We start from the raw sequence: 11,900 nt of genomic DNA on the forward strand, positions 1-11,900 counted from the left end.
AGCCCTAGCTCTTGACATAATGAAATCTAAGCTATTATCACCAAAAAAATTAAAAAGAAAAGAAGATATGAAATATCATCATATTCCTTCATCAACCTGTTGTACTGTGACCAGCCAATAGTCTCTGAGAGCCAGGTGAGTCAATCAGAGACCAGCACATGCCGGGCAGAAGCTCAGGTACAGAGGCCTCTTGACATCCTCCAAGATGGGTTTTCTTGGAACTCGGAACTTTCCTGCACAGATTGTGAAGGTCCTTCTCTTATTACTTGACATGGATTTCCCAATCGGTGCCAATATTCAGTGAAAGTTTTTCTAGGCGAAGCACAGAGGTCTTGGAGCAGTAGGTAAAAGCCATTTGCTTGTCTGCCATGTCTAAATTTCAAGAGAATTAAAAAAAAGACTCTATCAGGCCTTGGTGGGAAAAAATATCTTTTCTGATGCTTAAAATGAGAAATAACAGTGACAGAATTGTCTCATTTAATAGGTGGAGTGTTCCATTCAGAAGAATCTCTGGCCATACCAACTTTGTCCATGGATCTCAAAGAACTTTTAGGATACCTACCTGATCAACCTCACAATTTTGACTATGAAGTTGGTTGGAAAGAAATTGGGACACAGAGATGAGGCATTTATGTGAGGAACTCAGAGTGTAAGGCAGAAATCAAATCCTGATTTGGAGGCCCAAGTTTTGTTAACTAGATCTATTTTTTTTTAAATGTGGGATAGTGAGCATAACACTGGGTCTGGAGTTGGATGCCTGAGCTATGAATCCTGGCTCTGCCACCTTATACCTGTGTGATTTTGGCTATGTTGCTTAACCTTTTTATGCCTCAGTTTCCTTATCCATGAATTAAGGTGATTGGAGTAGATGACCTCTAAGGTCCCTTCCAACTGCATACCCAGAACCCTATGATCCTATAATCAGGATACACCTAAGAATCATAATATTTAACTATAATAAATTTAGGAGACCATTTAGAAATTATTTCCAGAAAAATTATTTATTATTCCTTTGTATTCCAAGATATTTTATTTTCCCAATTCCATATAATAACAATTTTCAACATTCATTTTCCAAAATTATAAGATCCAAATTGTCTCTCTTCCCTCCCCTGTCTAATTTGATCATGTATATTACATGATGTAATTTTTAAACTCCAGGAAATTGATCTGCATGGAAGACCACTTGTCTACATATTACAAACAAATGACTGACTAAGAAGACCAATGGGGTTATGAAAGTGAAGGCCAAGACTAGTAGATTTGGTCTCTACTACCACAGGGATGAACGGGGAGGTCTGGTCTCCAGGGACCAGTTATTTTATTCATACCCAAAGACATTTGCAGAAACAATGGCAAAGTAAGGAATGGCCCATTTTCTTACCAGGAGAACTGGCAGTCACAGAGGAAGGTTGCTTATTGAAGCCTAGGATCACGATTTTTTCCACCACACACTCGCTGTGGTAATGACCATTTTCATCTGCACAGCTGGAAGTAGATACGGTTGGCCACAGATGAAAGAATAGAATGGGAATTGGGGAAAGGGAATAAAAAAAACCCTGCTACAACTTGTCACCAGTTAGTGCATCCAGTAAGGAATCTGCATGACTGTCTGAGGCTGCTATGCCATATTTCCCCTCACATCTGACCCTTCCAGCTGGATAAATAACATTGTAGGTAGCATTTCTAATGGAGATGAACAAAGACTAGAAGTTACTTCAAGTGCAAAGGCCTGAATGCCCAAGCTCCTAATTGCAGTGACTTTGTTTCTCTTTACTGTGTTTGTTCTATCTTTTTCTGGGATGTTACTGAGGATCAAATGTGACAAGATTTCACAGAACCCCAAATCTAACTCTCTTTTTTTTTTTTAAACTGGGAAAGGGAAAAGATATGGTAGGAAATATTGGATAAGAAATCCCACATAAGGCTTTTGGTTTTTTTCTCAGCAGCTAGAGCACCAGGCTTGGAATTGGAAGGACCCGGATTCAAATTTGGCTTCAGATACTTCCCAGCTGGATGAACCTGGGCAAGTCACTTAACTCCAATTGCATAGCCCTTTCTGCTTTTCTGACTTAGAATTGATTCTAAGACAAAAAGTAAGGATTTAAAAAAAATAGTGTTTTCTGTACATTATCAAATAGCTAAAACATGTAATATAATGTAAAAATATAATATAAGCTATATTATGTTACAAATAGTATCTACATACATAAATTATACACATGTTACAAAATATAATGTAAATTATATTACATAAATTATAAAAATAAAACATAAAAAATAAAATATGAAATTCTCTTCAGCTGCCATTACCTGGAAGACAAAACACCTGCACAGAATAAAAACTTCCTATGAAGGAACTGCTTTTGATGGAGGTATTGGAATGAATGTCCATCATCAAGGTAGAGTTCACCTCTTGCAGAACCCTGGAGAAAGAAGGACAGTTACTGAAACTAGTTAGCTAACATTTGCTAGACAGAATAGATAATTTAAAAGAGAATGAAGCTCATTCAACCCCCCACACACTTACTGAGAGCCTACCAGTAAGATCTCAGACATTCAATGATGTGATAGGTGGAAAGGGGCACAGCTGGCACTCCTTAGAAGGGATGTAGGGGATCAGGGAAAAAAGGAAAAGAATGTGTATGTTCTAAAATATTTAGAGCAGCTCTTTTTTGTGGTGGCAAAGAACTGGACACCAAGGGGATGCCCATCCATTGGGGAATGGCTACACGAGTCATAGCATATGATTGTGAGCCAAAAGAAATGATGAGCGGGTTAATTTAAAAAAAAAATGGAGGGGCAGCTGGGTAGCTCAGTGGATTGAGAGCCAGGCCTAGAGACAGGAGGTCCTAGGTTCAAATCCGGCCTCAGACACTACCCAGCTGTGTGACCCTGGGCAAGTCACTTGACCCCCATTGCCTACCCTTGCCAATCTTCCACCTGTAAGTCAATACACAGAAGTTAAGGGTTTAAAATTAAAAAAAAAAACAATGAAAGATCTACATGAAATAATGAAGAGTGAAATGAGCAGAACTAAGAGAACACTTCATACAGCAACAGAAATATTTTTTGAAGAATGACTTGTGTATGTCCATCTCCAGAGACAGAATTGATAAACATAAATAAGTAAGACCTAGTTTATATATACATATGCCAAATGATGCCTTGTCTAATGGGGGTGAGTTTGGGAAGGAGGGGGCTACCTGGGTGTCTTCATTTAACAAATAAATAATTAATTTTTTAAAAAGAATATATGAAGATCACTAGAGTAAAAGTTTGTGTTGGTCTCTGTTGTGGAAGACTTAGTGTATAACTTAAGACATTTTGATGATTGAGTACCACATAAGGTATACCAGGACCTCTTGGCAGAAGGTGAATCAACCATATTCTCGATAAATGTTGGGGTAGGAAAGAGAATGAAAAACTTGGAATCAGAAAGATCTGGATTTGAATCTTTCCCGTGGCTCTTAGGAGATATATAATCCTGGGAAATTGCCTACAGGCACTTCCTAGCTGGTGTCCCTGGGTAAGTCACTTCCCCCTGCTTGCCGTAGTTTCCTCATCTGTAAATGAGCCAGAGAAGGAAATGGCAAACTACTTCGGCATCTTTGCCAAGAAAATCTCAAATGAGGTCATAGAGAGTTGGATGTGACTGAAAAACGACTGAACAAGTGCCTTGGCCTGTTTGTACTTGAGGCAACTTTCTGGGTCATAACTATTTATGTCTACATGAGTGAAGGGGTTTCCCTTCCTTGACAGAATCCTAGATCCTTCACACTATGGCCTATGGCCTAGGGTTGGGCAGCCAGGATCAGACTGGGAAGATGCCCCTGTCCTGGACCATTCAAACCTGGCTCAGCCTGATGGTGGCCCCAAGTTGGCCCTGGGTGACTGTGGACTCTGAGGTTCTCCTTCTGCAGCCCCAGTGCTGCAATGAGGAACTCTAGGGAGCTCTAACGTTCCCCTGGAAGATGATCTCCAGGCAGAACAATACTGGGAAGGCCAGAACAAATAGAATGCCTTAATGACAGCAATGATGATGATTCAGAAATGGAAGTAAAAAGTTGTATTTCTAAGCCCAAGTGAGAAGTTCCCTGGTTCTGGAGATTTCATGGGTGGGAGTTCTATGCTTTTATACTTTATAGCATAGACTCAGAAGGCTGTTGTTAGAAGATAGAGAAAAATAACCAAATCTAGACAAGAGAAGGAAATAAGTCCTTCAATACCTTGGAGTCCAGAGCAACCTGGAGCTCATACGGGAGATGGGTCATCCACCCTGTGGATCTCCCTATGGCAGTCTTCATGGGTATCACACTGCCACCCCGCTGAAACACTGGTGTCTAAAAAACAGAAAGTTCAGAGAAGGAGAATTCAACCAAAAGAATCTCAAAGATACAAATCTCACATTTGTATCTGTGCCAATGCACACTTAGGGGCACAAATAATTTGTGGGCAGTTTCTGAATATGGTGGTGGTGGTGGGGTGGACAATGAAATATAGACAGAAAAACACATATACACTTTGAAAAAGAATTTTTAAACCCTTTACTTTCTTTTATTTCTATTTTGTATCCATAATATATTTATTTTTATATTATATTTTATATCAATTATATATTAACATTTTACATTTTGTATGAATATGTTTATATTTATAATACATTTTGTTATATTTACATGTTATTGTATTATATTTATTATATTGTTATGTTGCGTTATATTGTGTTGTGTTGTCATATTACATCATATTGTGTCCTATTGTGTTATGCTATATTACATTAATTTATTTTAATAAACCCTTACCTCCTATGTTAGAATCAATATTAAGTTTTGTTCTCAAGGAAGAAGAGAAGTAAAGGTTAAGTGACTTGCCCAGGGTCACACAGGTAGAAAGTATCTGAGGCCACATTTGAACTCTGGTTCCCTTGTTTCCAGGCCTGATTCTCTATTCACTGGGCTACCCAGCTTCCTCTTAAACCCTTATTTTCTCTCTTCGTACCAACTCTAAGACAAAAGGGTAGGGTCTTGCCCAGGGTTACATCTAGGAAGTGTCTCAGGCCGGATTCGAAACCAGGTTCTCCTGACTCCAGGCCCTGGTGCTTTATCTACTGAGCCACCTAACTGCCCCAAGAATTATTATTTTTTCATGTATTAGGGGAAAATAATTACTTGTCACTTCTACTTGTTTCTTCTCCTAATATCTACGCTATGAACTCATTTATTTTTTTCCCTCTTGTAGAGTCTCTTTAATCTGAATAGAGTAATCTATATTCTACTCCCACATTTCCCACACTTCCCAAAAATGAACTTTCATTTTACATACTACCTAATTATTTTGCCCAACCATGGAAGTAGTCTTAAAATTGTGTAGGTTTAAAAACCAAAGCATATACTTCATGAGCCAGCAAATTAGCAAACGTGATGGATTCTTTTAAATGTTTTTTGGAAATAAGTTTTCTTTCAATTGTCTTGCAACTAATGTGCTTTACTTCACCGTTCACATCTGTTTCCTGCCCCTTAGGATGACTATAGGGAGTGTCTATAGAATGTGACTTTGGGCAAGTAATCAATTCTCTGAGTAGGAATTGATGATCTAAATGACCAGTGGTCTATGAACCTGTGGTAAGTCATATCTATAGGAGTTTTCATAATGATGCTCATTTTCTTATTTTATTTTTTATTATAAAGATATTTTATTTTACCAATGACATGTAACAACAAATTTCCATGCAAGTTTTCTGAAGTTTTCTTATCCAAATTGTCTCCCCTTGTTTCCCTCCCCACTCTCGGAGCTGGCAAGCAATTTGATCTGTTTTATACATGTATTATCACAAAAAACAAATTTCCATATTGATATGATGATGCTCATTTTTGGGGAGAATATTAAACTTGGATGCCTATCTTCATCCTGCTTAGATCCTTATTTTTTGTTGCTAAGAAACAGAGATCTTTACTTATATAGCAAAAGTTTAGTAAAAGCTCATTTAGTTCCAAAAACATCCACTAAGTGACCAAGAGTAAGATCTCAGACAGCGAAGCAGGATGTGGCGAGGTGCCACTCTTCATCTTAGTGACAGGCCCCAATGGCATTTCTTAGGAGGGAGAAAGGTCATGGAAGTAAATGTTGGTGTTGTAAAATAAAAATGAATACATATTTGTTAAGGGGCAGCTAGGGAGCACAGTGGTGAGAGAGCCAGGTCTAGAGTCAGGACCTGGGCTCAGACACCTCAAATCTGTACTCGATGAGCTCTGGGGTTCCTCTCAGACCCAATGGTTTGTGGGTGATTTTGCATACTTTCCACCAAAATGGAATACATTATTTTACAGAACTCTTGAGCCTTTTGATTGAGGTGAACACAGTAGATTAAAACCAAGGATCTAAACACAACTTACGCTATCCAAGGCTACGGGGAACTTCAGGGTACGTGCTCCTTCCCAACAAACAAATGTCCGAAAGTCATACCAGACCTAAATAGGAATAGATCATCCAAAAGTATATCAACAAGAGAGTTCAAATTTCCTTCACTAAGAAACTCCAGTTCATCTATAATTCACCTAACCAGAAAGTTCAAATAAATGGATTTGTTTTCATGGGTAGAAATTAAAGTGGGTATGTGCTGCCATGAAGACTTTAAAAGAGCTAAAATTTAAGTATGGAATGGGGTCAGTTGGTCTGCTGACTAAGCAATCATAAAAGCCTATCATTTTCCTGTGCCATAAGGGTCAGTAAAAGGGAAAGAAAGGAAGAAAAAGATGAATTAGGAAGGAGAGATAAAGAAATCAGGAAAGAAGAAGGGAAATGGATGTCAAAAGAGGCAAATAAAAGGGTAATGGATAGATAAGGAAGGGAAAATGAAATAAATTTTAAAAAGAAAGAAACTAAGGGTAGAAAAGACATCAATATTGCCCAAATTAGCCTATATATACATATGTATATATATATGCATATTGTTGTTGTTGTTCTGTCATTTTAGTTGTACTGTACTCTTTGTGATCCTACTTGGTGTTTACTTGAGAAAGATTCTGGAGTGACTTGCCATTTTTTTTCCTTCAACTCATTTTACAAATGAGTAACTGAGGCAAACAGAGTTAAGTGACTTGCCCAGGGTCACATAGCTAATAAGTGTCTGAGGCTGAATTTGAACTCAAGATCTCTCAACTCTCATTCTCTATCCACTGTGCCACCTAGCTGCCATCTATATATGATAGCCTGTTGTACCATATAGTGGAATTTTGAAATAAGGTGGTTATATCTTGGATCTCATCCAAGGTTCTCCTGAAGTTAAGTTACCAGTATATCAGGAGAATCTCCTGAAGTAATTCCACAGAACAGAATTTTAAGTTCTGTGACTCTGGGCAAATCTCTCTCTGCCTCAATTTCTTTATCTCTAAAACAAGGATAATAATAGCATTTACCTTTGTTATAAAGAAATAAGGAAAGAGTAGGAGCAGGAGCTGCTGAAAAGGCAGAAGTAGGAAGGTCCCAGAATTCTAGGGAAGTGACAGAGTTTCTTCTGGGGAACAGTTGAGGCTGTAGGATTTGAGTTTTTCTGATCTCCTTGGGTGGACCTTCTGAGAGATTGACTATTCTCCCTCTCCTGTGGCTGTCCTTCTGATCCAACTACTTGTTCCTGTGTTCCTGTGTGTATCCTGTTGCTGCTGACTGATAGATTATTCCAACACAGCTGCTTGAGACCCCTAAAGCCAGCTGTCAGTGAGAACTTTTCCCCTTTACTCCTGTTCCTGCTTACTTTCCAACCATACCACCTCTATTCACCATCTAAGGGGTGGGGATTTGGCTAGTGAAGGATATTTATTGTAGGAACTGGGACTTTTAGGTAGAGAGGTAATTGATAGTGCAGATACCAACTGGCAGAAGATAACGACTAGTTTTAGTGGGGAGATTTATTTATATATTTAGTTAGATCATGCCAATTCCCTTCCCTTCCTTCCCGTACCTTAAATAAACCCTGTTTCAATAGCACTTGGTATCCCTGTAAGCTTTATTCTGTTGGCCTTCCTAAATCCTGAGATCCTTCTGATTACTGATCCTAACAATCATTCCTTAATCATCTAAAATCCCAATACCACCCTAGTATCATCTAGATACTTAATTCACCTTATAGGATTATTATGAGGTTCAAATGAGATAATTATATCTCAAGTGCTTTAGTTTTGAATCCTGATTCTGCTACTTATGACCTGTGTACCTTTGAGCAAATAATTTCACCTCTGGATCTTACTTTCCTCACCTGTAAAATAAAAGCATTGGTTTAGATTATGTCTAAAGTAGGGGTTCTCAGTACCAGATCTTAAATTGTACTATAAAGCAGGGATCATCAAAACAATATGTTACTGGCAAAGAGACAGAAGGGAGGATCAGTGGAACAGACTTGGGGTAAGTAACCTTAGCAAGACAGTCTATGATAAACCCAAAGAGCCCACTATTTGACAAAAACTGCTGAGAAAATTGGAAAACAGTATGATTAACATCTCACACCCTACACCAAGATTGAATTAATCTGAATTAGAATGGGTAAATGACTTGAATATAAAGAAGAAAACTATAAGTAAATTAGGTGAGCACAGAATAGTATACTTGTCAGATCTTTGGGAAAGAAAAGATTTTAAAACCAAGCAAAAGTTAGAAAAAATTACAAAATGTAAAATAAATAATTTTGATTGCATTAAATTAAAAAGGTTTTTTACAAATAAAACCAATGCAACCAAAATTAGAAGGGAAGCAATAAATTGGGAAAAATATTTATAACAAAAAACTCTGACAAAGGTCTAATTACTCAACTATATGAGGAGCTAAATCAATTGTACAAAAAATCAAGCCATTCCCCAATTGATAAATGGGCAAGGGACATGAATAGGCAATTTTCAGATAAAGAAATCAAAACTATCAACAAAAACATGAAAAAGTGTTCTAAATCTCTTATAATTAGAGAAATGCAAACCAAGACAACTCTGAGGTATCATTTCACACCTAGCAGATTAGCTAACATGACAGCAAAGGAAAGTAATAAATGTTGGAGGGGATGTGGCAAAATTGGGACATTAATGCATTGCTGGTGGGGTTGTGAATTGATCCAACCATTCTGGAAGGCAATTTGGAACTATGCCCAAAGGACTTTAAAAGACTGTCCTTTGTTCCAGCCATACCACTGCTGGGTTTATGCCCCAAAGATATAATAGGGAAAAAGACTTGTACAAAAATATTTATAGCTTCACTCTCTGTGGTGGCAAAAAATTGGAAAATGAGGGAATGTCCTTCAATAGGGGAATGGCTGAACAAAATGTGGTATCTGTTGGTGATGGAATACTATTGTGCTCAAAGGAATAATGAACTGGAGGAATTCCATGTGAACTGGAATGACCTCCAGGAATTGATGCAGAGTGAAAGGAGCAGAGCCAGAAGAACATTGTACACAGAGAATGATACACTGTGATACAATCGAACATAAGGGAGTTCTCTACTAGCAGCAATGGGAGGATCCAGAACAGTTCTGAGGGACTTACGAGAAAGAAGGCTATATAGTATACAGTATAAACATTCAGAGAAAGAACTGGGGGAGTAGCAACACAGAAGAAAAACAACTGCTTGAACACGTGGGTTGATGGGGATATTATTGGGGATGTAGATGTTAAACAATCACCCTAGTGCAACTACAATAATATGGAAATAGGTCTTGATCAATGATACATGTAAAACCCAGTGGAATTGTGTGTTGGCTATGGTGGTGGGGGGAAGGAAGGTGGGGCTTGGGGGAGAGGGAAAGAACATGAATCATGTAACCATAGAAAAATATTCTAAAATAATAAAAATAAAAAATGAATTGGAAAAAATAGAAAGAAAAGTGGGGGACCATAGGCAAGGAACACTGGGTATATTGCTAGATGTAATCATTTTATTTTTTATTTTGCTTAACCTATTTTCTCTTTTTGATTGAAGGTCTCTAGCAAGAAAAGCATATAAAGAAGTAACTATGTTGTTTAAAAACAAACTAACAAAAAAAACCCAACAAGCAAAGCAAGAAGCAGCAATAAAACATTTTTTTTAAAAGCTCTACTGGAAAAATTCTCTCACACACTGTAAAATGATGAATTTGATGATCCCATAATGTTACATTTTAAAATTACAAAATCATTTGAGAAAAAAGGGAAAGGCTGATGGTTATAGTTTTGAAAAGACTAAATAGGACGCCTTGCAAAACCCTGAGCTCCCCATAATTAGAAGTGTGTAATTACAAGTTGCATGATTAGTTGCCAAGAATATTATAGGAGGGATTCTGCAATGGGTGAGAAGTTGTATATAATGACCTATTAAAGCCAATAAGAATGATAAAAAAATAAACATGGGCTCTAAAATTCTGTGAATTGCACTTATTACCTATTGCTATAAACCATTAGAATATTTTTCTTTAAAAAAATAAAGTAGGGCCTCTTATCCTGGATTATGAGAACTTTTAAAAATATATTTTAATATATTTTTCATTTCACTAAGTATTTTCCAATTATATGTAAAATTTTTAAACACTCAAAAAACCCAAATAAATCCTTACCTTCCACCTTAGAATCAATACTACGTATTAGTTACAAGGCAGAAAAGCAGTAAGGGCTAGGCAATGGGGGTTAAGTGATTTGTTCAGGGTCACACAGCTAGGAAGTGTCTAAATGAGATTTGAACCTAGGACCTCCCTTCTCTAGGCCTGGCTCTCAATCCATTTTGCCACTTAGTTGCCTCCTTAACATTCATTAAAATTTTTTTTGAATTCTAAGTTCTCTCTCTCTTCCTTGCTCTCCCTCCCTACTCCTTGAGAAGGCAAGCAATTTGATATTGATTATACACGTGAAGACATAAAAAATGGATTTTCATATTAGCCAAAAGAAAACACAGACAAAAAGCCCAAGAAGAATAAAGTAAATAGAATAGGCTTCAATATTCAGTTTTAATGTTGATAATTCTACTTCTATATTACTGGAAAGTCTATACATTTTATTTTATACATTTGCAAACATTATTCTGGGAAGGGGCCCACAAGACTTCACCAGACTGCCACAGTGGTCCATCAGTTAAGAATCTCTGCTGTAAGGTCTCTTCTAAGTCGAAATCCCATGATCCTATGAGTTTGTATATGCATTTGTATATAAATATACACACATATGCACACACCAGGTCTTGAAAATTGAAACCTTATCCCACAAGCCCAGCACATTTCCTGGCATCTACAGAATCTATTCACATGCTATCTTCCTGGGATTACCTTATTCTTTTTTTAGTAAGATCTGATGAATCACTTAGTATTCTGCTACCTGCTACATAGACCCGAAAAAGCTGGGTTCAATTTAGCTCAGTTGAACAAACATTTATTGAAGCCTTTGAAAGAAACCAAAATACAAAAATAAGCTAGTCCCCTTTCAAGGAGTTTACTATGTAGGAGAGCAGAGAAGAGGGACATCTATAACATAATAACAAGAGAGAAGTGTCTTAAGAAAGGAATGGTGAAAGCAATGTTAGTTTTAATAAAGGAACCGATTATCTAGACCAGTGATTCTCAATCTTTTTGGTTTGGGGATCCCTTTACACTAGTAAAAATTAAGCCCCCCCACAATAGCTTTTGTGGATGTGGGTTTTATCTATTGATATTTACTACATTGGAAGTTAAAAGATCTTAGTATTTTTATGAAAGTAGCTTGGTTCTCATGGACCTCCTGAATGGGTCTTTGAGAAAACCAATGATCTAGAGACTGTATGGTTTATCCAATTCTTTGTTTCTTCTCCTTCATTTAAAAGTTTTTTCTCCTTCCTTCCTCCCTTCCTTCCTTTTCTTCCTTCCTCCCTCCTTTCCTTCCTTCCATCCTCCCTCCTTTCCTTCCTCCCTCCTTTCCTTC

At 37.4% G+C, this 11,900-nt stretch overlaps 1 protein-coding gene across 1 annotated transcript in view; it reads right to left on the minus strand.

The window, feature by feature from the left end:
- Positions 1-262: 262 nt before the first annotated feature.
- The window catches only part of GANC (glucosidase alpha, neutral C), an 80,515-nt gene continuing 68,877 nt past the window's right edge, over positions 263-11,900 (minus strand). Inside the window, exons 20-24 of the mRNA XM_044660020.1 lie at positions 6,396-6,470; positions 4,230-4,343; positions 2,314-2,426; positions 1,385-1,488; positions 263-372 (exon numbers count right to left, since the gene is read on the minus strand). Coding sequence (XP_044515955.1) covers positions 263-372; positions 1,385-1,488; positions 2,314-2,426; positions 4,230-4,343; positions 6,396-6,470 — 516 coding nt within the window. The remainder of the gene's footprint in view (positions 373-1,384; positions 1,489-2,313; positions 2,427-4,229; positions 4,344-6,395; positions 6,471-11,900) is intronic.

Source organism: Gracilinanus agilis, chromosome 2, assembly GCF_016433145.1.
Source record: "Gracilinanus agilis isolate LMUSP501 chromosome 2, AgileGrace, whole genome shotgun sequence".
In the NCBI taxonomy this organism is placed as follows: Eukaryota; Metazoa; Chordata; class Mammalia; order Didelphimorphia; family Didelphidae; genus Gracilinanus; species Gracilinanus agilis.